The 25272-nt window shown below is 35.2% G+C and overlaps 1 protein-coding gene across 1 annotated transcript in view; it reads right to left on the bottom strand.

The window, feature by feature from the left end:
* Positions 1 to 235: 235 nt before the first annotated feature.
* Positions 236 to 25272, bottom strand: part of LOC143407865 (serine/threonine-protein kinase PAK 2-like) — a 33098-nt gene continuing 8061 nt past the window's right edge. Inside the window, 12 exon segments of the mRNA XM_077110343.1 lie at positions 236 to 322; positions 746 to 883; positions 11093 to 11288; positions 13479 to 13583; positions 16646 to 16762; positions 18097 to 18209; positions 18693 to 18741; positions 20314 to 20377; positions 22403 to 22434; positions 22436 to 22527; positions 23987 to 24094; positions 24456 to 24485. Of these exon segments, the coding sequence (XP_076966458.1) occupies positions 236 to 322; positions 746 to 883; positions 11093 to 11288; positions 13479 to 13583; positions 16646 to 16762; positions 18097 to 18209; positions 18693 to 18741; positions 20314 to 20377; positions 22403 to 22434; positions 22436 to 22527; positions 23987 to 24094; positions 24456 to 24485 (1131 nt within the window).

Below are 25272 nucleotides of genomic sequence, written 5' to 3'. Positions count from 1 at the left end.
AATTATGACTTAATGGTGGCAGAGCTTCTATTTGGTATGACACAACTGTTCTAGAAACAGAAGGTCATACAACATTGTGAGTGTAATTAATACCACTGAGTTGTCCACTTAACATGGCTAAAATGGCAACTTTTAAGTTACACATCTTTTACAACAAATAACACTTTATTAAATTTGTTTAAAATTTTCTTTTTAGGAAGTGGAAAAAGAATATTAATTCTTCTCAATGACATTATCATTTTTCTCTCTTCATTACTTCTAGAGCGGCAAGGATTTGAGGTGTCAAACTACACAACGGTTTTGCCAAAGTCAGGAATGGGTGCTGCCAAAAAGAGGGGACAAACAAGTGCACAATTTATAAGCAAAATATTTTCTTTAAACTAAGCTCTGAAGACTACTTATGAATACAATTTACTTAAAATACGTATTTTAATACCTGCCCAAACCCTTCATAATCAGTCCATAATTTTCATAGTTGAAAACAGAGTTGATTTAGTTTTTCTACTTTCCAAAAATCTACAAACAGCCCATAAATACACTTACACCAGCATTGAATGTATATGGTATTTAATAACATACAAAAACTTACTATCACGATATTAAACTTTTATTCCTGGAAGATGAAACCCTAAAATGTAGCAGCTGCCTTACTGGTAGTGATCAATGAATAGTGAAATGAAAACTTTTTCTTGTGTATTCAAAAAGAGTCAACATTTCCCCAAAATGGCATCATTTCCAAATTTACCTGTAATAATTCCTTGGCTGAACCCCTTTCCTTTACATTGATTTCCAAGTGTTGATTTAAGAAATCTTGAAACACAGGTGAAACTTTTTCTGGGTTTGGCAGTTCCGGCTTTCCATGTGTGGCGATCAGATATAGGGCCTGAAAATTGAACAGCATCTGTGACATTCTATTTTGGGGTGGCAGGGAGTGGGGTACTGAGGGTTGAAGTCAGTATTGTTTTACCAGTGAGCTACACGCATAACCCCTTCTTTTTTATTATTATTTTTTATCTTTGAGACAAGGTCTCACCAAATTGTCCAGGCTGGCCTCAATTGTGTGATCCTCCTTTAGCCTCCAGAGTCACTGGGATTACACGTGTGCAACCATTGGATAAGACATTCACAATCTTCTTAAGGTAACTTAACAAAGTTAGAATGTATTTTATAGAACACTTTTTTTTTCCCTTTGTGATAGTGTTATCAAACTCAGGGCCTTGTGCATGCTGGGAAATATCTACCACTGAAAAATATCTCCAGTTCCTTGTAATACTTCAAAGATAATCACCATAAATACTAAAATGAGTAAAGTGAAGTTATTATTATCTGTATCTGTTTGGATTTATCCTTCCTCTTTTCCTTCCTTTACTTATTCTTTTCTCTCTCTCTCTCTCTTTTTTTTTTGGTTGGGGGGAGGGTGTGGTGTGGTATAGGAATTGAACCCAGGCATATGCTAGGCAAGTAAGTGCTCTACCACTGAACTATGCCCCAGCCCACTTTTCATTTTATTTTGAGACAGTATCTCTAAGTTGCCCAGGCAGGCCTCAAAATTGGGATCTTCTTGCCTCCATCTCTCCAAAGCTGAGATTTCAGGTGTGTGCCACTAGGCCTGGCAGCTTCATCTTTTCTATGTTGAACTATAAATGCAACACTTCTTGCTTAAAGAAAACAAAATAATAATAACAAAAACCCCATCTATGGTACATAAAAGTATAAAGAAAATTGATGACAATCATACTATCAATGTGTGTCTACCCTGTTAAACATCTGCAGCTTTTAAAAAGTCACATTTCAAAGCAATTTGAATATACTGAAACTCTTTTTCTTAACTAGCTATATGCCAGCTTCATCCTAATAACTGATAGTAAAATTATTCTAATGGCTAAATTGAACAGTGCCTTATCATATGGGTGTTTTCATAATTTAACCAATCCCCTTAAATAAATCTTTATATTCTTTCATTGTTTATTATTACTCTAAATTAAATTATTTTTAATTTATGATTTTAGTAGAAGTTTTAGGTTTTGAAATTAAGCAGACAATACAGACCACAGCTGAGTTGCCTTGTGAGACAAGAGGAAAAATTTAATGGCTCTCACTGACCATCTTTTAAAAAAAAATAAGTTATAGATGGACTCAATAACTTTATTTTATTCATTTATTTTGTACGTGGTGCTGGGGATTGAACCCAGTGCCTCACGAATGCTAGGCAAGCACTCTACCACTGAGGCACAACCCTGGATCTCACTGACCTTCTTTAACACTGAAAAGACAACTATATAGCCTTGCACATGTATTTTCCAAACGCATACTTGATCTCAAAATGTGGATCCTAAAATGTTTTTATATTACCACTTCATTTTATTATTATTAATATCTTTCATTACAATATAGTATACTTATTACAAATGATAACAACAGACACCAGAATGGCAATATGTAAATCAATGGTTCTGCAACTGATGTGATTCTGCAATCTGTATATGGGGTAAAAATGGGAGCTTATATCCCACTTGAATCAAAGTGTGAAATATGATATAACAAGAACTACGTAATGTTTTGAACAACCTACAATAAAAATTAATTTAAAAAAAAATAATAAAGAAAAAAAATAAAAATAAAAATAAAATTTAACCCCCCGCCAAAAAAAAAAAAAACAAATGATATATACATGTATATATATAAATACTGTGTGTGTGTGTGTGTGTGTGTGTGGTGCTGGTGCTTGAACCCTGGGGAGTTGTGCATGCTAGGCAAATACTCTACCACAAATAAACAAATACGGATATACTTCTATTAATCAAAAGTTCACAGTTTAGAGTTAACTCTTTGTATTGTATTCTATAATGCTGTGGGTTGTGAAAAATGAATTTTGTCATGTGTCTACCATTATAATATCATACTGAATAAAGTCACTGGCCTAAAAACCTACTATTCATTCTCTCCACACTCCTGAATCCCTGCAATCACTGATTTTTAAAAATCTCTTCATACTTCAGATGTCTAAACTTATTTACATTTTGATTTTTTTTGTGGTGCTATGGATAGAACTCAGGGTTATCAGTCATGCTAGGCAAGCACACTACAACTGATGAACACTTCCAGCCCACGCTCTATACTTGAAATTGTACAGCATCTATCCTTTTTAGAATGATTTTCTTCACTAAGCAATAGGCTTTTAAAGATCATTCAGAGTCTAATATGCCCATGCCATAGGCATGTAATAAATTTTCCATGCTTTTACCCTTTAATAAATAAATAAGTAAATAAGATAAATTTCTTCATGTTTTTTTGTGTGTGTTCTGATAGCTCAGTTTTTATCAATGCAAATATTTTGTTGTATAGATGTATCATGTACATTTTATTTTCTTTCATTTATTTTGTGGTGCTGGGAATGGATACCAGAGCCTAAGCATGCTACATGTGCTTTACCACTAATACATACAGCCCTTACATTCACTTTTTGAATGACATCTTGGTTCCAGATTTGGCAATTGTGAATAAAGATGCTATAAGCATTTTTGCATAGGTTTTTTGCATGTTTCAATGCATTTGGGTAAATACCTAGGAAAACATTGCTGGGTTATGTGGTAAGGACATGTTTAGTTTTGTAAGAAACAGAAAAGTTGTTTCTGGAGTGGAGCATCTCAGTAGCAGTGAATGAGTGTTCCTGTTGCTTTACATCCTCCCTCAGATTTTTTGAACTTGAGCATTCTAACAGGTATGCAGTGGTATCTCAATGTTAATTTAGCAATCCCCTCACTCATGCATGTTTAGTTCTGTCCATGTGCTTATTTGCCACCTATGTATCTTCTTTAGTGAGTTGTTTATTTAGTTATTTTTGCCCCTCCCTCCTTTTTTTTTTCAGGGATTAGGATTCCAGACCCTCATATATGCTAGGCAGAAGCTCTACCACTAAGCTACATCACCAGTCCAGAAGATCTTATTTATTTTTAATGTGGTGCTGAGGATCAAACGCCGTGCCTTACCCATGCTAGGAAAGCATTCTATCATTAAGCTACAACCCCAGCCCTAAGAAGATTAGAATTTTAAGGAAGTCCAATTTATTATTTCATGGATGGTGCTTTTACTATTGTACCTAAAAACACTGCCAAACCCAAGGTCACCAAAATTTTCTCCTGAATTAATTTTACTCTAAGACATCATGCCTGAGAAAGCAATTAATTTCATGTTAAAATCACAAGATGATTGGAAGCATCTATATCTCCATCAAAAGGGTAAAGATGGAAGTTCAGAAAATAATGAAGCTAAGTATTAACCACCCCAACCATCAACAATCCCCCTACCCCTGCTCACAGTCGTCTCTCTACTTGAGATTCATCTCACTTATACTCTCTTTACCTTCATTTATTTTAATGATCATAAGTAGCCAGGACTCCTAGTCATCCCTCCAGTTTCTCCAACTAATGCCCAAGTGGCTCTGAACATTCTCCTTACTTTCACCAGTGGTGCTCTCTAGCGGTGGCTTTTTTTCTCCCACAACTTCCGTCTAGAGGTGAAGCAAGTGTCCTTTGGTTTTTCCATTGCTCTTTGAAGTCTTTTCCTCTATAATGCAGACTTTTGACTACGAATCTACCTTTCCTTGTTTTAAATATCTACTAAACCCCAGGCCACCCCGCGACCAACTCCTTCAAGATCATAGCTCTTGGCACTGTTATCCCTACTATTACTCCTGAAATAATTCACATTATTTCAATAGCTACAGAGATGCATGTTAGAGTTCCTTGTCTTCTTCTCTGATGTGCTTATGCACTAGCCTTTCTCACCATATACACCATGTCCTACCCTCTGCCAGGACAGACGCCAGCAACTGCAACTCTTAAATTTTTGTTGCGCTCCACCTACTATCTTTTGTACTCCTCGAACTACAAAGTCAGCCATCCCATGACTCCACTGAGACCTAAAATCCCATGGATCTTTTAGTGTCCATCATTCCTTTCACATGTCACTTCCATGTCCCTCTCCCACTTGCTTTACAGCATTTATTCAGCTAAATGTGGTTAAAACTGTATTCCTTCCTGTATCCATGCAGCTGATCTACAACTCACCTACAATGACTGGTATCACTCGAGATTGATATCCATTAACCTCATGTGGGCTCTTAGTGCCTTCAGCAGCATGCTAGATTTCCCTATTCCATTTACTCTCCTACTATCCTTTCCTGTTCTAAGACATGTATTTAGTTGTCATGTCTCCTTAGATGTCTCTTGGCTGACAATTTCTCAGCCTTTCCCTGTTTTTGATGACTCTAGACAGTTCTGAGGAGTACTGGTCAGGTACTATATCATACTTTGTAGGATTCCCCTCTGTGTCTGACATTTTTTTTCAAGGTTATATCAAATGGGTTTTTAAGAGGAAGATCACAGACTTTTCTTTCTTTTTCTTCTTTTGCAGTATTGGGGAGTGAACCCAGAAGTTCTCTACCACTGAGTTATAGCCCCAGCCCTTTTTATTTTTAATTTTGAGATAGGACCTTACTAAGTTGCTGAGGCTGGCCTCCAACTTGTGACCCTCTTGCCTCAGCCCCCCAATAGCTGGGCCACCATGCGTGGCATCAGTACTGTTTTCATTGCATCATATTAAAGGTACCGATTAGCAACATGATTTATGACTGCCGATGTTGACCTAATCACCTGGCCAAGGGCTTGTTAAATTTTCCCACTGTGCAGTTCCTTTTCCCTCCCCGTACTATATTCTCTGGAACTCACTATGTGAAGTCCATACTTGAGTTACGCTCTACTTCCTGCAGGGTGGAGCATCCACATAAACTTTTAGAATTCTTCTGTATAGGTGATTGACCTGTCTCTTCTCCCAGTTATTTATTCAATATTTTATATCAGCATGGACTCATAGATACTTATTTTAACTTTCAAGTTACAATTCCTTACTACTTTGTTTTGCTGTTCCAATTGTCCCAGCTTTGGTTATTAGGAGGAGCTCTTTTAGTTGTCCCCTATGATATATCTCGCTCAATGTGGCCTTGTTAAAAAAATTAAATGTATACTTTTAGTTGACTATTAGTAATTTTATGTATTTATGGGGTACCACGTGATGTTTTGGTATTTATACACATTGTTGGATGGCTTTTTCATTTAATTATTTATTTTTGTGGCACTAGGGATTGAACTCAGAGCCTTACACACACGAACACACTAGCTCTACCACTGCTACATCTTCCTTGCTTATTAAGTACAACTTTGTCTTTTATTATTCAATGTTTTCATCTTTCAATGACCACACTCTACCATCAAGTGATGCCCCATGTCACACAGGATAAGAATCTTAGTGTTCTTTCTCCTTGGCCCTGATTCTTCTGTTGTCATTTTACATATGCATTATCTCCTGCCTCCACTGTTATTATTTTTATTTAAACAGTTTTATCTTTTAAAGCTACTTACATAACAAAAATTATATATTTAACCATATAGTTAGAAGTACTTCCAACTGTAATGTGTTTGAGAAAACTGTTATTTAGCTTTTGAAAGATAGATTTTGGGGTTGACCTTTTCTTTCAGAACTTTATTACATGTTACTAAAAGACTTGAGACTGTCTCACAGCTCACTGATTCTACTTCACTTAAACTTTTTTCACTTCTATTTTTACGTTTCACTGTGACTAGTTTTTATTTCTATAATAATTTACCATTAATCCAATATCAGATGTTATAGTTTCCATAATGTGTTAGTCAGTTTTGTGTCACTGTGACCAAAATACCTGACAAGAAAACCTTAGAGGGACAGGTATTTGGGCTCACGGTGTCAGAGGTTTAATCCATGGTGCACTGATGGCATTGCTCTGGGCTCAACCTGAAGCAGAACATCATGGAGGAAGGGCATGATGGAGGAGTGCTGCTCTGCTCAAGGGGGCCAGAAAGCCTGGAGAGGGAGAAAGGGAAAAAGGGCACAGGGAAAACAAATGCTTTGAGGGCAGCCTCCAGTGACCCATCTCCTCCAGCCACACTCCTACAGTTTCCACCTTGTTTATTCAAACTAGGATAGACTGATAGGGTTAGGACTGTCACAGTCCTATCATTTCACTTACAAATATTCCTGCATTAACACAGGAGCTTTTCAGGGACACTTCATACCCAAACCACAACACATGACTAAGTTTAATTTGGGTCTTTTAAAAATATGCCTTCCAAATGTCTGACTTTTTAATACCTGGAACATAATTATAAAAATTATTTTAATGACCCTGTGCTCTAATTCTTTTATCTGTGCCAGTTCTAGTCTTCATGATGGACTATGTTTTCCTACCCCTTGTCTTTCTGAATGTATGTCTCAGTGCCTGTTGGGTCCTGGCCACTTCTGGATTCCTATAAATATTCTCTTACTTTTTTCCAGGTGGATCAAGGCTTCTTTTATTTGAATGACCAATGTGTGTAACTATGGAGACCACACAGGAGGTAAAATTTTATTGCTGGGTCTCTTCATCTTTGGACAGTCTTGATGATCTTCTCCTCCTTTCTTGACCTGGAGGTGCTCTTCACAGAGCTTGTCGGCTTCCCTAGTTTCCAACCTGTGGGCCTCAGCCACGTCAGTCAAGATTCTCACAGGTTTTGTCTGCCTTCAGCTTGTGGATATGTTCCATGAGAATCTGCTTTGGTTTTGGCCATGTTTATTTATCTTCAGGTTCAGGATCTGGTACAAGTGGCAAGCTCCTTAGATTCATGGTATCTTGTGAGCAGCTGGTACACAATTCACACCCTCTCTTTCAGATTACCTTTTCTAACCTATATAACTCCCCTTCCTGAAGGCCAAGGTGTTCTTCCAGATTGAGCCCGGGAATGGACAGTCACAAACTTGTGGATGAACATGCCATCTTTGATTAGCTTCTGGATCTACTGATAGTTGACGACATATGGTATTTAACTGGTTTCACTGGATCCAATCAGATCCACAGCAGAGGATGCTGAAGACAAGCCTCTTCTGAGGCCTGAGTATAACCATGGTTGTGGCCCTATAAATATTCTTGAGCTTTGTTCTTGGGTGAAGTTTTAAGCTATTTGGGTCTTATTTGTAAGATGTGTTACGTGAAACTGAAGTAACATTTAATTTAATGGTAATTATTTTCCATCATTGAGACAAGACACTTATGATGAGTCTTCTACTCAATATCTTGTGAATGATAAGGTTTTTTCCATGGTGGCTGAGAGAAACAGGCACTATTCCCAAGCTTACACACGGGGCAGGCATTACTCTTTTCAATCTTGTTTTTCTGAGCTGGGGATCTCAATATGTTGCCCAGACTTGAGCTCAAATGGTCACCAGCCTTCCAACTGGCTGGGACTATGGGTGTGCACCATCACACCCAGCCCCAGTGTTTGTTCTAGTTGATGGAAATTGAACTGCGGGCCTTGCGCATGTGTTAGGCAAGCCCTCTACCACTGAACTATACCTCTGCCTGGTTCTTCCCAATCTTGTCAGATAGTTATATCTTAGTCCTTACATTGGCTCTCCACACCAATCTCTGTTGAATGCTTAAGGGGCTGGGGGGCGCTACACAGATCTTGAGAGTCCATCTTTCCTCCTTTCACAACTTTTCCAGCAATGTCCCATCAGGGTCATCCCTCTCTGCACATGGACTGGAAATTGGGCCAGTCATGGGGTTCACTTCAGTTGTTACTCACTTTCATACATCATTGCCTACCTTCATTGTCTGATGCAGTGTCTTGAAAACCACTGTTTTATATAATCTAGTTTTGGGGAGTTGTTTCAGCCAAAAAGGGTTAACCTGTTATTTCATTTTGACAGAAAGCAGATGTCCCCATTCATCAAGTTTTCACCAACATTACATAAATTGACCAAGTCTCAGTCTTTTTATCTATATTGACATAATTATAGTTTCTGCCAAGCTGATCTCTCCCTTAGTTTCTGCATAGAGACTTCAGGGCATATCTTTATCTAGTTTTATCTACCTTTCCAGTCATTCCTTCTTAGTCTCCTTGCTGGTCTGCCTCATCAACACTTAGTTATGGACTGTGTCAGTGTGCCAGCTAAAATTTTGTCTGGACCTCATCCTGCCTTGTAGCTTTAGAAAATATCTGTAGCCAAGGAGCCTCAGTTTTATATCTTTAACCTGGGTTCCAGGCTGGCATACCCAGCAGCCTCATCAACATATCCACTTGAATATCTTACTAGGTATCTTAACCTTAACATGCCTCAAACATGTTAAACTGTTGTCAACTGAACTCCCACCTATAATCCCAACTCCTCTCCTCTTTCGGCAGTCTTTCCTCTCTCAACTAAGGTAAACTTCAATTTCATCTTTCCCTTTGCTTAGGCTAAACTCTTGGAACTATCCTCAACTCTTCTTTTACATAGACTCTCCTTTCAAAAAAAAAATCCAGGATCTAGCTATTTGTTTTATCATCTCCACTGATAACATCCTGGTCTACATTACTGTCATTTCTTGCCTGAATTATTGCAACAGCTTCCTAATTGGCCTTTCTGCTTCTGCCTTTGCCTTCCTTGAGAGTCTCCTCTTAACAAAGTGACCAGAGTAAGCCTGTTAAAATTTAAGTAAGACTATTTTATGCCTCTGCTCAAAACTTTCCAATGGTTTCCCCATCTTTGATAAAAAGTCAGAATCCCCACAGAGCACTACATAGGGCCTCATTTCATTGGCTACCTTATTGCCTATTGTTTGCTCAATGCCCTCTGACTCTGCTAAATTCCTTCAAGATTTTTGAGTGCACCAGGAACATTCTTGCTTAAGGGCTTTTGTAATCGCTGTTTCTTCTGCTTGGCATGCCCTTCCCTAAGTAAACAAGCACCAGGATCTTCCATCCTGTGTCCAAATGTCACTGCAGTAAGCCCTCCAAAAGCACCCTTTTAAAAGCAAACCCCTGACTCCCATGCCTCCCTCTCTCTCCTTGCCAGTCCAGCATTTAAAGGATCCATTGTTTAATGTATTATTCTGATTCACCTTATTCTTTCTCTCCTTCCACTAGAATGTAGGTTCTACAAGAGCAGGAATTTTTGTTGGTTCTCTAGGCAGCAACTTAAACACTGCCTAGCACAAGGCAGGTACTAAACAAAATATTGGCTAAATAAATATATAAAAATAGAAGGTTTTGAAAATTGTTCTGAAAAGATTTCTAAATTATTTATTTAAACTATTTTAACTGCTTACTTGAACTGGAATCTTTGGCAACATGGTACAAAACATTCAGCAAAGAATATCCAAAACTAAATCCCTCTGTTGTCTAGCCTTTTTCCTTAGTATAAGATTTTCAAGGGTCAATGTTGTACATGTATCAGTACTTCCTTCCCTCTTATGGCCAAATAATATTCCACTGTTCATCAGGTGAACAGATAATTGGGTTGTTTCCATTTTTTGCTACTGTAAATAATACTGCTATCAACACTCTGTGCGTGTTTTGTTTGGGCATGTTTCTTTTATGCCCTTTTCCTTTTGGCAGTTCTGGGGACCGAAGCCAGGGCCTTGTGCATGCCAGGAACTCTACCATTGAGCTCTGTCTTCCACTGCACAGACACATGCTTTTAATTTTCTTGACATATACCTAGTAGTGGAATTGCTAGGTCACATGGTAATGCAATATTAACTTTCTGAGGAACCGTCAAATTGTTTCTAAAGCAGTACAACATGCAATATATGAGGATTCCAATCTTTTTTTCATTTTAATTTTTGTAATACTAAGAATTGAACTCAGGGGTGTTCTACCTCTAAGCTTCCTCCACAGCCTTTTAAATTTGAGATGGAGTTTCGTGAAGTTGCCCAGACCTCGAACTTGCAATCATCCTACCTCAACCTCCCAAGTCCCTGGAATTACAGGTGTAGAAAGCTGAGTATATTCTTACTTATACCCCAAACAAGAAACCATACAGCTGACTAATAAAAATCTACACTCATCAGCTAACACTATCAGCTCTCTAACTCAGAAGCAGTGTAATTGTAGATACAAAGTAAGGGCAGAGGTTAGGTTTTATCCAGTTTTGATTCTAAAGTCTTGGCCAATGAACAACACAAGGAAGTTCTAACTATGCATTAAGGAAAGCATTTCTTTTTTTTTTTATAGTAAAGCTGGTGTTAAACTGGTCTTACCCGTGAAGGATCTTCCTTCATGTATGGAGGGTCTCCTTCAAGCATTTTAATAGCCATGATACCCAGGGACCAAATGTCAACTTTAGGGTCATAAGCTTTCTGTGTAACCATTTCTGGTGCCATCCAGTAAGGTGTTCCAACCATGGTAGTATGTTTATTCTGCTCAGGAGTGATCTGAGCACAAATGTGAAGTTGGCTAAGGAACAAAAACAAAATGTCTAGAATTAATAGCTTCTAGAGATGGTTTTACAAAAGAGTTCATCTCAGATGCAATAATTACATGTGCACTATTCAGGCTCCTTTTTTAAAAGAAATTAATAATAAAGTAATCAAGATGGATTAAAATATTTTGATGACATTATATACTGCCACTTTTTGCTTTTTCTTCCTCCAATGGAGTGCAAATTAGTGGGAGGGCTTTTATTCTTAACACATTTTACTCTAAAAAATTTTAGTTAAAGAAATCCAAAAAGTGAGGGAAATGATCAAAGTTAGACACCAAACCTAAATGCAGTGACTCAGACAAAAGTGAAGATACTGCTTAGAATAAAACAAAAAGAAGCTAAATCCCTAAGCATACAACATAGCAGAGAGCTTAGAACAAGAACACAGTTGAGTACAGTAGTACTGACAAAATACTCATTAGCATGAATCTACCCCAACTATCTGTAGAAACAAAAACCTACTTTAGTACTTGATGTTAATTTTGTAGAAAAGTCAGAATCAGAATTTACAATCTTTTCTTCCCTTCTACTGTTAAAGCCATTCAACTACTTATGTAACTACTAGTATCAGGTCTGTAAGCTTTAGACTGTTTTGTATTTACATAAGAATGAATAAAACTTATGAACTGCTTGGTTTGTTTTACCTAACTAGGATATTTTTTAAACTGTTTATTTAAGAGATCCTTCGGTATTAGTAGATTTATATGCCTCATTTTAAAAACTATCATATATTGTAGAGTACAAACATATCAAATTACCATTCCTTTACTGTTTGACATTTAAGTTAGTTTTAAATGTCTTTACCATATTGCAGAGAATATCTTTTTACTAATTGAGGTGCATATATTTATAGTAATTCTATAGGAGCGAATACTGAAAACTGTTAGGTAAAATAATATTTATAATGAAAATGAGTGTTTATAAAAGCCAGGTACCATTCCAAGTACCTTGAGAAACTATCCAATCCTCGTGACCCCATGATAGGTAATTTTTAAAAATTTGTTCTGGGTAATTTATCTTTTTTTTTTTTTTTTTTTTTTTTGATACTGATGCTTAACCACCAAGTCACATCCCCAGGCTTTTTAAATATTTTATCTAGAGACAGGATCTTACTAAGTTGATTTAGGACCTTGCTAAGTTGCTGAGGCTGGCTTTGAACTTGCAATCCTCCTGACTTAGCCTCCAGAACTCCTGGGATACAGATGTGCACCACTGAGCCTGGCTTGGTTAATTTATTTTAAAATTTATTTATTTAGTTTTTGTGGTGCTGGGAAATTAAACTGAGGATCATTTGCATACTAGGTGAGTGCTATAACATGACCTGTAACCCCTGCCCCAAATATGTTTTTAAATTTTTTTGGGGGGGGATAAACAAAGAATTAAATTTAGGATTGCCTAACCACTGAGCCACATCTGTAGACCTTTTAATTTTTGATTTTCAGATAAGGTCTCAATAAATTGCGTACGGCCTCATTAAGTTTCTAAGGCTGGCTTTGAACTTGTGATTCTCCTGCTTCAGTCTTCCAAACCACTTGGATTACAGGCATGCCCCACTAAGCCCAGCCCCATCTATGCTTACTATTGAAATTATTCTCATTTACAAATAGGGTAACCAAGGCGTATATATATATATATTTAGTTAATTCATCTAAGATCATGCATCTAGTAAGTGGCAATCATAAAATTTTATCCAAAAAAGTCTAATTCCATGTTCATGTGTCTCCACCAAAAATGTATGTGATTATCTATTTCTAATTTGATCATTAAGATAATTTAAAAATAGAATTTTATATTTTGATGACCTGATTGAGTAACCTTTAGAGGATGTACTTTAATAGCTCTGCTTACATCCTCCAGAGGGCATGGCAGGATTTCAGCCATCTCCCGATTAGGCTATACTGTACAAAACAGAGAATGCTGAAGAGATAAAACAGTGTAACAGATGGAAGAAACAAATTCAACTTGAAATCTTTAATATAGCATCAACACTATGACAGTCCTAGGCACAGTCCAGTTTTCAGTTCATAGTTTTTTACCACGAGATTCTTTCCCCTTCCATATATTATTTTCAAAAATATTAACAGTGAGGGATTTTTTTAAATTAAAAGGGAGGGAAGTATAATAAAAAAATAAATAATGAATGTTTTTTCTTCACTTGTTACTCACTAAGTTTAACTTCTCCTTCCATTCCCAAGAGCACACTGTCACTTTTTATGTCCTGGTGAATCACATGATTGTCATGTAAAAACTCTAATGCCTGTAAACACGAAACACAAGCAAATAGGTATCAATTAAATGGTCCCGGAAAGTCCCATGCAGTAGTTCACACAGAATCATTACAGTAGTAGTTGTGGCCTGAGCACTGCCTGTAGTATTCAGCCAAAGACCCTGCAATACTTAACATTTATTTAAAAAAAATTCTATCATATGCAAAATTCAGAAAATTTAATACCTTAATTAGTAAGAAGATCCCCTCCCACAGTCTGATTTCATCTATAGACATCATTAAATAATATCTTATTAAGTCCTTTCTTTCCCAATAATCTTTGTTTTTTGGTTGTTTTTTTTTTTTTTAGACAAGGCCTTTCTATGTTGCCCACACTGGCCTCAAATTATCCAACTGCCTCAGCTTCCTGGGCTGCTAAGCCTGCAGACATCTGCCACATTCCTAGCTCATCCATCACCAATTTATTTATTGGTTTTGCAGTCCTGGGTATCAAACCCTGGACACTGTGTAGGCTAGGCAAACAGACCACTGAGTTATATCCCCAGTTTCTGCCACAGATTTTTAAAATTTAAGTCTTCAGTGGTCTCTCTTATAAAATGATGGATGAGTCCATATAACTTCTAGGACTTTTCAGGTTTAAATGCCTAATGGCACACAGTAATGGTAAATAAACATAAGTTCTTTAGAAATTATTTCAACAGTAGAGAATAAACTTGTGGTTATTTGCACTTGAAACCTCAGGTACTCAGAAGTCTGATCATTGAGGGTAGTCTGATTGCAATCAGGGGTTTATCAACAAATGTACTACATCTTCTTCATTTCTTCTCTGGTAGATTTTATGTCAAGCTCTATCCACAACCTGACATCAACAATGAAAGAATATGGCTATGGGTAGAGTTCAGTGGTAGAGCACTTGCCTAGCATGTGTGAGGCCCCAGGTCTGATCCCCAGAACTAAAACAAACAAAACAAACAATAAAACAACCACAATTAAAAATAAATAAATAAAATAAAGTTATTGTGTCCATTTACAACTAAAAGTATTAAAAATATTAAAATTATAAAAATATTTAAAATATAAGGATAAATTCCTCTTTTCCTTAAATATAAGAATAAGATGAGATTTAAACAATTTCTTTGCCTAATGATTTTTGAATATAAATTGAAAGCATATATTATATAATTTTATGCACTTGGGAAAAGTTAGTTGTATTTTTATTCTTATTTTCATCAAAGTAGAACGACAAAGTCTGCACATAATTTGTAACTATTAAAATTACAAATTCTCTACTATTTTACAAAGAAAAAACAAATATAAATGGTTTTATCATATTTACCAGGCATTTAATCAGACTCTTGAAAAGAATAAAATCACAGAAAAAATATTTGCACAAATAAGTAGAAATTGTTACAATTTAAATATTTTAGCATATAAAAGATAACCCAGTGAATCCTGAAACTGATTTTATATCAACTATGAAAAAAATTGAGAAAACCAAATTAAACATAAATAAAGTATTATACTTTAAGTGTCCAAACATACTTTGTTAAGGGATACAATATGCAGAAGTATGAAAGAGGTCTTATTTCCTTCCTTCTTAGGTGGAATACAACTCAAAATTACATTTTCAACAATGTTACCTTTATAAAAATAATTCACTATGTATTATACAATAGTCTCTCATAAACTTTTATGACTTTGTCTTTTATGATAAAGATCCTTGTGACATCAAGACAGAGTAGTATCAGTTTCAATGAAAATAAGCAAGTAGCCTTAGTGTCCTCTATAGAAAAAGTTACAGATGGACAGATAAAATGCTTGTTTTTGTCTTAGAGTTAAGCAATTTGGAAAATTCTACTTGCTTAAGCAAACAGAACATCTGGAAAATCATTACAAATATAAGGAAATGACAAATTCCTTTACCTTCAGTGAGCTAAATGAAGCCAGAAGGATACTTACTGATATTAAAGGTAAACATAGGGCTGGGGATGTGCCTCAAGTGGTAACGCACTCTCCTGGCATGCGTGGGGCGCTGGGTTCGATCCTCAGCACCACATAAAAATAAAATCAAAATGTTGTGTTCACCGAAACTGAAAAATAAATATTAAAAAAAAAAAAAACCTCTCTCTCTCTCTCTTAAAAAAATAAAATAAAATAAAGGTAAACATGTGCCTTGCTTTGTCTATGATAGTTTTAGTTCCCAGTTTTTCTGGTGGGGGGGTGGGGTGGGAGGAGGGTGCAAGAGGAGGGATACTGGGGATTTAGCACAGAGAAACTTTCCAGTGATGTATGTCTCCAACCTTTTTTATTTTTAATTTTGAAACAAGTTCTCACTAAGTTGCTTAGAGCCTTGCTGAGGCCAGCCTTGAATTTGCAATTCTCTGGTCTCAGCCTCCTGAGTCATGGGCATTACAGGCCTGTACCACAACACCTAGCTGAATGGCATATTTTTAATAGCACCCCCATTCTTCTCAGAAGTGCCCTATCTGGATGATAAACTAGTGTGAGGACCATAACTAGATTTGCTGATGAATTTACTTCTTCAAAGACCTTAACTGGGCACGCATGTAACCCCAGCTACACCAGAGGCAGAAGTAGAAAGATAACAAGTTCCAGGCCAGCCTAGGCAACTTTTAAGATTGTCTCAAAATAAACAAAATAAAATAAATTAAAAATACTTGGGATATAAGTCAGTGTTACAATCGTAAAATTGATGTTAACAAACAACAAAGAAAGAATGAAAAATTAAGTATATTATTCAATTAAAAAAATAATCACATATATGAATGATAGACAATTAGTAAAAAATGATACTAGTGGCTGTATGACAGGATTATAGGTGCTTTTCTTCCATATATAAATTGTAGCCCCTGAATTCAATCACAAATACCACAAACAAAATAAAAATTAAAAAGGGCCTACACTCATTCCCAAGGTATCTTACATTTGAAGAGCTGAAACTCTCATCCGAGATGAAACAATATGGGATAACTTATAGAGAATGCGTATAATAAAAATTTTCTGTGCAGAAAAACTTTCCTTTTATCCATCCCCTGCTAACCACATATCACCCTGCTTTATCCCAAAAAAAGTAAACTCACCTCTCTGCACATAGCAGCAATCTGTGCCTCATCCATGCAGGTTGCTGTAACAACATCAGTCAGTGGCCCACCAGCAAGGTATTCCATTACTACAAACAGGTTGTCTCCTACCAGGTAACTAAAGATAGAACATAAAAAAACATATATTTTATTTTATTTTAAACATATGACACTCTATGTTCAAGAGTTCAAATGTTAAGCCCCTTAATAATGAAACTACTGAGCTTATAGTTTGAGAGATAAACAGAAAATTGGAAAGTTACTATGTAACAGCACAAAAAATCAGAGGATCATTATGATATTCATTATGATTTTTAAGTCATAGTTTGCCCAAAATAGTAGTCTATGTCTGTATTTGGAGTTTTCCAACCAAAATAACTCTATAACACAGGAATTATTTGTCTTGTTTTGCAAATAAGAGGCTTGGAGAGGTTAAGTAACTCATCTGAGATCACATAGTAAGTGACAGAATCAGCATCTGAAGTCAAGTTCTCATGAATCCAAAACCTATGGCTTATCTTCCATGCTGACTAGAAATATTATTTTGAAAAGCAGAGAAATGTACCTGAAAATTTATTTCCATGAATGCAGACCCCATAATTAGGGCTAAAGTTTCAAAATACATTACCATTTCCCATATTTTATAAATTTATATATATGGAAGAAAATCACCTGTAACCCTGTAGTACAACCACTAGTATCATTTTTTACTAGTCGTCTATAATTCATATATGTGATCACTTTAAAAAAAAATAAATAGTATACTTAATTTTCCATTTTGTCTTTGTTTGTTTGTTTTTAAATGTCAATTTCTAAACTTCAGGAGGTATTTTTTATTTTTGCAGGGGTGGTGGGGCAGGGAGAATCGGGATTGTATTCAGGAGCACTCAACCACTAAGCCACATCCGCAGTCCTTTTTGTATTTTATTTAAAGACACAGTTTCACTTATTTGCTTAGGCTCTTGCTAAATTGTGGAGGTTGGCTTTGAACTAATAATTCTCCTCAGCCTCTGGGAGAGTACAGGTGTGCACCACTGCTTTTGGGAGAGTACAGGTGTGCACCAGAGCTTTGGATAAACATAAAATTTGCCCACGAAGAATAGCATTTTAAATAAAAACTGATCTAAACATCTAAGAATTGTGTGCTAGTCACCTCTGTTGGTTTCATCATGAATTCTAGGTGACCATTCCTCATGTTTCTACTTCTGACCATTTGGATGAATATACACAGGATAAGCAATGTCCTTCATTTAGCTGCCTTCTCTCACTAGTGAAGTAATATCTTTGTAGCAAAAGGACTTTCTAACTTGGAATATGCTATTTTCACCTCTCCTCTTTCTCTTTTAAATTTCCTGCTCAGTATTGACACTTCAATGTGGCTAGCCTCCATTGAACCACTAGATTACAAATTTTCATATTTTGTCCAAATATTTTAAAGAACCTCAAACATACTTACCTAAGAAGTGAATTATGTTGGGATTCTTTAATTCTTTAATCACCAAAAGCTCAGTTATGATCAGTTTCTTCAGTGGGTGTTTCTGTAAATTAATCTTTTTAATAGCAACCTGTAATGGAAACAGAATTGGGAAAAAAATCAGTTTTTTCTAATTCTCTTAGAAAATAACAAACACCAAACAGTATTACTAATTTATAGTAACACATGATATTATATAGTGAAGATTATACCTGACATTTAAGTAGTATTTTTACTTGCACAGAGACTATGAACAGTTTTTTATACTACCCAGACCCTAAATATGTTCATATTTATCTTGAAGTTAACTAACCAATGTAAGATCAGTCCAGTGGCAAGAATTAATCTTCTTTTCACTCCAACCTGAGAAAATATTTTTTTAAATATTTGATTATTCATGACATAATTACTTATTTGTTCCCCCTAATGTGAGAATGGCTATAAAATTTAGATTAATACTTACAACATATCTAACTTAAAAAGTATGTTCCTATTGATTATGCTTAGTTTTATCTTTTTTTTTCTCCTAAACAAAAAGCTGATATAACATCTATAAATATGAAAAAGTTGCTACCTCTTGTCCCAGAGCCACATCAATAGCAGTAAAGAGTGTAATACAAGGCCTAGGGGGGAAAAACACAATAATACTTAAGACTTTTAAATCACTGCCATTCATAATATCCAAAGACTTTGCCCTTCTCACAATTGAAAAAGTATCAAAGAACACTTAAGATTTAGCATCTCAAAAAACAAAACAGGAAAGGAAAAAGAAGAGGTAATCCTTGTAGCCAAAACTTTTATTTGAAATATTTTAGACCTACAAAAATATAAGGAAAAAAAGATAAAAGAACAAATAACATGCATTCATGAATACAGTTCCCTGCTTAAGAAACAAAGTACTGCTAAAAAACTTGAAGATTCCTGGTATGCCCTTTTATATGGCATTCTCCCTTCACCCAAGGACAACCTGTATTTATTGTTCATTCTGTATATGATGTGCATCATTTTCATGCACTTTTCTATACTTTTAACTATGAAGTTGATATTTTTGTATTTCTCTGCAATTTGCTTTTTGAAATTCATCTGGCTGAGTGTGTTGGCACATGCCAGTGAAAGGCCTGGGAAAGTAGCTCAGCATTAAAAATGCCTCTGAGTTCAATCCCTAGTTCCAAAAACAAACAAATAAATAAATATTTTCACCTGGATTTCTGATACCTATCCATATACATAGGTATTATTTTATTCATTTGTTTTTTAATTATTCAATATATAACATTTATTATCATGTTCAAAATATTAAAGTGATTTTAATTTTCTTATTTTTATTAAAATCAGTGCTGAACTGAATTTAGTTGTTAAAGAGAAGTTCATAAGGAAATTTCCAAAAATTCTCATTCTACATTCTACTAATTTTTTTTCTAAATTCACAGAACATTTTCTAGAGGTTAGAAATATTGAAAATTTAAAGATTTTTTGCTCTCAAGAAATAGAAGAAAGAGCTCAGTATAGTTTAAAAACAAATTACTGAGCAAAATTAGAGTGGCAGACTCAAAGATCAATACTCAATAATAGGATTCAAAAACATTTTATGTATGTATTTATTTAGTACTGAGGCTTGAACCCAGGGGCACCTTACCAGTAAGCTAACTCCTGGCCCTTTTTATCTTTGGATCTAACTAAATTGCTGAGGCTGGCTGAAAACTTGCAATCCTCCTAACTCAGCCTCCTGAGTTGCTGGGATTATCAGTGTGTACCCCCATACCCAGCTAAATGCATGGGTTTTTACTTTGTTTTGCTATTGTTTTTGCAATGCCAGGGATGGGCCCCAGGACCTCATGTATCCTAGGCAAGCACTCCACACTGAACTACATACCCAGCCCCAAATAAATGGGCCTATATAATCAATTCATGGCCTATAATCCTGCAATAAAATTGTCTTTTAAATATTTCATGGGTAATTTTTCTATCTAATAATCCCTTGCCATCTATGAGAAATAACATTCGAGAAGAAAAAATGATGTAAAGTCATTGTTAACATGTAGGGTTTTTGACAATTGCATTATGTGTTTTCACAAATCCCCTAAAGTACAACTCATAAAAATACAGTGATTGCTCAATGTCAGGGGGAAAAGAGAGCTCATGCTGAATACCCAGTAAGTAGTGAACATTATAACAATATATTTATAAGCACTTACCCTTGTCCAATTTTTTCAAATCGTGTATATTTTGTTATAGGGTCACCAATGCTCACAATAGTTCCTATTTTAAATAAAATAACAATGAAAGCTCAGTCAAGCATTTTAATCATAAATTAATTTTGGTATCATTATTCATTTTAATAAACTCTACTGATGTTAAAACAGTGGTTTTCAAACACATCAAGTTTCAACAATAATTTGTTTCAAACAAAACACTGAAGAAACTTAATAAAAGCAAAAAGGTATGGGAAATAAGAAGACACATAGTCTCCATTAGGTTAGAACTCCTAAATAATCACTTTCTAAAAAAATTATGACATTTCCAAATAACCAATTGTTCTAGTCTGCCTGAAAATTAAGGCAATTCTCTGGATGTACAGCATTCCAAATGGCAATTCCAACAGGGTGTAGTGGCACATGCCTGTAATTCCAATTCAGGAGCTGAGGCAAAAGAATCACAAGCTGGAGACCAGTCTTGGAAACTCAGTGAGACCCTATCACAAAACAAAAAATAAAAAGGGCTGGTGTATAGCTCAGTTGTAAAGCAGCCCCAGGGTTCAATCCCAAGTACAAACAATAAACATAAACTTGGCAATTCATGGGAAATTCCTCATTCTACTTTTCTTCTCCAGAGCATGTATCTCCCTAATGATAAGTTATGAAACTACTATAAGTAATAATAAATAAATGATAGCCAACTGAATAACCCTGTCTTTTCTAACTATTCTAGTATATCTTGTTTCAATATATTTAAGAAACCACCTATAGAGATTACTCTAATATGAAATAATCATATATCTATTTTAGGAATGTTCAACATCATGACCAAGAAAATGGAGGAGGTTGGATATAAAATCATGTAAATCATATAAATTCTTATGACCAGTAAGTCAAAATATAAGAAATTTTTACTTACTCAGGATAAAAGAAGACAGGGATATATATCAAGGAAACTCCCATAAATAATCTTATGTAAGTACTCAAACTCAAGTTAGCTACTAAGGTTTAAGCCAAGAACATAAGGGCATAAAGATAGAGGATGTGATAACTAAAAGTCACAAATGAATAGTCACAACTACTATTCTAGTTTATTTTTTTAAAGCAGCAGCCCTCCTAAGATAAGGACTACTATATAAAATATCTATAGGATTCCACAGTCAAAGAGGTATTATATTGGAAATTTCTGAGGAATGAAGAACAAATAAATGTTGAACATGTAAGTGCTTATAACAACCCATCTATAAAGTACTTTTCCTTGAGCCTTGTAGGTCACATTGTTCTTTATAACTATAGTTATTGGAGCCTTGTAATCAGACCTTATTGTTACTCCTTCTTGGGACTGTTTACATTATTTATAATGATTGATTTGGACCACTGGTAGTAAATGAATTAAGAGACAAGGAAAACATGTTTTTCCTTGAAATATATTTTATGACTACATGTTTCTATTTTGAAAAGCTGTAGATTTGGAAAAATACATATAAACCTCCTTTGATAAGTTTTCCAACTATGTCCATGTTCATATCCTTTAAATTTGGCTCATAGAAAAAGAAGTGTTACTCCCAAAGGGACTGACCTCACTATCAATACATAATACATCTCAAATGTGGCAACAAACAAAATGAATATTACTTTGCCTTCACTCTTATTGGGTGGTACTGGGGGTTGAATCCAGGAGCACTTTATCCCTGAGATATATTTCCAGCCCTTTTGATTTTTCATTTTGAGACAACGTCTTACTAAGTTACCTAAACTGACCTTGAACTTGAAATCCTCTGCCTCAATCTCCTAAATTGCTGGGATTATAACCATGTGCCATCATGCCCAGAGCTCACTACATTTTAATGGAAGCTGTTACTTCTATAAGAAAACAATTTTTCTTTCTGCTTTAAGGTAAAAATAAAAGGCATATATTACATCTGTCTTGTATTATTGTTGTTTTGTTTTGTTTGCAGTGCTGGGGATAGAACCCAGGGCCTTGCACACACTTGGCAAGTTCTCTACTACTGAAGTATACCTCCCACCCTTGTGTCAAATGCTTTAAGAAATGTTAATTCATGAATAATGTGAAGTGTATGTAACATACTTAATTTCTCAATAATTTCTTCATCTGTCAAATTTGTCTTCTTTGTTTGATGACTGGGCACCATTGCCAACATTTGAATCACCAACAGGTGCAGAAATCGGGTCAGTTACAGACTTTGTGGAAATCTGCAGAAATATAGTTCATTACTGAGATTTCAAGAAAAATTTTCAGATATGCTTACTGGCTCATTATTCAGTTCCTTAATTTTTAACCAGAACTAAGTTATCTTTCTTATTGTTCAAAGAATGCAATTCTTTCAGACTAAAAAAAAAAAAAAAAAAAGTATTGAAAAAAATGTGGAACATTTTTCTTTTCCATAACATAAATATATTTAAAAATGGAACTACAAACCGGGTGCAGTGGTACATGCCTGTAATTTCAGTAGCTTGAGAGGCTGAGACAGGAGGATTCCAAATGTAAAGCCAGGCTCAGCAAATTAGCGAGACCCTGTCTCAAAAAAAAAAAAAAAAAAAAAAAAAAAATCTAAAATGATGGGCTAGGAATGTGGCTCAATGGTTAAATGCCAAAACAAAACCCCCAAAAAGCATAACTAACAAAATAGTAGGTTTATAAATAAAATTTTTGTGTGCCCAGATCTAAAATAGTACACCAAGGGCTAGGATGCAGCTCAGTGGTAGAGTGCTTGCCTAGCATATGTGAGGTACTGGACTTGATCCTCAGCACCACAGAAAAATAAATAAATAAATAAAAGGTACTGTTGTCCATCTACAACTAAAAATATTTTTTAAAGTTAAGAAAATAAAGTAGTAAACAATGTAGCAAAAAAGCAGCACACTTTGAAAATGACGGCTTTCTTAAAAAAAAGATAAAATGCAAAAGACTAGAAATTTTGGTGTTGAAATAACTATTACTAATTTCCACAAAATATTTTGCACAAATATAATGCCTACCCTCCCTTTCACTTCAAAGAGCCAATTGTAAGGTCTAAAGACAACATAGACATCTATCATGAGATCAGGATCCAATGGCAGTTCTCACAGCTATGCCTGTATATTGCACTGTGTGCCACCATGTCACAGTCCCCTGCAATTCCCCTTAGTAGTTCTCTCTTCTTGGCTCCATCTGAAGTCATTACTATTGAAACTCTCCCTTAGCTGGTGAGAAAATTTACTCTGGACTGTCCATTTGAATTGACATCAAGGCTTTGAGAAAAATGTAAAAATGAGAAATAAAATATGTAATCTGGGAAAGAGGAAAGATCCAAGTTTTAGATATAATAGTTATTCACATTATGAAACAAACAAACAAACAAACAAACAAACCAGAGAAATAGATGACTTCTCTGGAAAAGTGGGCAAAATATAGAAAGAAAAAAACCCAGTGAGTCAAGTATTCTAACTTTTAAAAAAGCCATTAGATTTTTATTTTTCAAAAAAGTTGTTTTTGATGAGTACTCTAGGTAAAAATCTTAAACTAATTTTAAATTAATTTTCTCATACTAAAATGTTTTAAACTTGAAGGCTTTTTGAAATTATCACTGAAAGTCAAACGCAAACAGCTGTTTTCAGAAACACACATGCACAGAAGCACACACCTAGTGATTGTCATTAGCCAATCACTCACTGATTTTGTATGATCTGGTCCTGGGGCAATGGCAGGAAGTATGGCCTCTTCCTCACCATCAAATTCCTCTGTTATTATTGCTAATGTTTCTAACCCTTTTGTATTCAGCTGCATTTATCACACAAGCAAAAGAAGGCAAGCCAGCAAAATTAAAAGATTAAAATGTGACCAGCTCTTTTTTTAAACATACTTTAAGAACTTATTTTTTCAATAGCTAATTTATAAATGATTAAACCTCATTGGTTCCAATGTAATTAATTAAGAAGTAAAGGTGATTTTATGAAACATGGAAAAGTAAATATATGAAATATATGTATATGAATAGTATTCTTGAGTACTATTTTAGAAATATATTCAATATTATCTACCTCTGATGGCTGAATTTCTTTTAGACAGCAAAATAAAAACAGATTTGTTTTCAGTAACCTAAATTATAACAAGAATCATAAGAAATAAATTATTAACTTGCTGATGGTGTTCCAGAAGAGAAGACATCCTTCTTTAAATATGAAAGAAAATAATGTTAACAATTCACTGTTGGGGACTGCAAATCAAGTCAAGATGGCGCCTGGCAGTTTGCCAGAAGGAGTGGTTTGTGAAGCAATGCCACCAAGCCATTAAGATGGTGGGAATTCCTTATTGGCTGACTGCTGTATCTAGATGATGCTAATTGAGTTAAGCTGTGTGTAATCAGTTATGTATATATACCTCTGCTGATTTGCAATAAGGCAGCTCCTGCTACCTTGGGTGCCCACTACCTTCAGTTCCCGCTCAGTTCCCTCACAATAAAGGGGTTCCTGCTTCAACTTTCAAGTTGCTTGTCACCTCCCGGTTATTTTGCCCAGCCAGACTGCAGCAATTCACAAAAGAAAACTTATCAAAATTATCTAGTAGTCCAATACATGGTCATGCCATATTTTAAACAAGTTACCACTAATGACATTTAAGGTGATTTTTTGCTAGTTTTTGCTATGTAAATGAGGCAAAACCCGTAATCTATGCTGTTCTACACACTTGCTAAAAATTACATTTCTGGGTCAAAAATTATATAAGCTAAACTAAGATTTTCATTTGTGATTTGGGATACATAAAGATTTTTTTAAATTGGTTTTTATTCTATTTTTGGTGTTTGAGACTGAACCCAGGGACTCAAGCATATTAAGCACATGCTAAGCACCACCACAAGTTATGCCTCCAATACCAAGATTTTAATGTTATGGAGTGAAATTGTTTCATTCCTCTTCCATCCCCTGTAATGGGGATTGAATCCAGGAATGCTTTACCAC

This window comes from Callospermophilus lateralis, chromosome 10, assembly GCF_048772815.1.
Source record: "Callospermophilus lateralis isolate mCalLat2 chromosome 10, mCalLat2.hap1, whole genome shotgun sequence".
In the NCBI taxonomy this organism is placed as follows: Eukaryota; Metazoa; Chordata; class Mammalia; order Rodentia; family Sciuridae; genus Callospermophilus; species Callospermophilus lateralis.
Note: the sequence above shows the minus strand (reverse complement) of the source record. Positions and strands in the feature narration are given on the sequence as shown.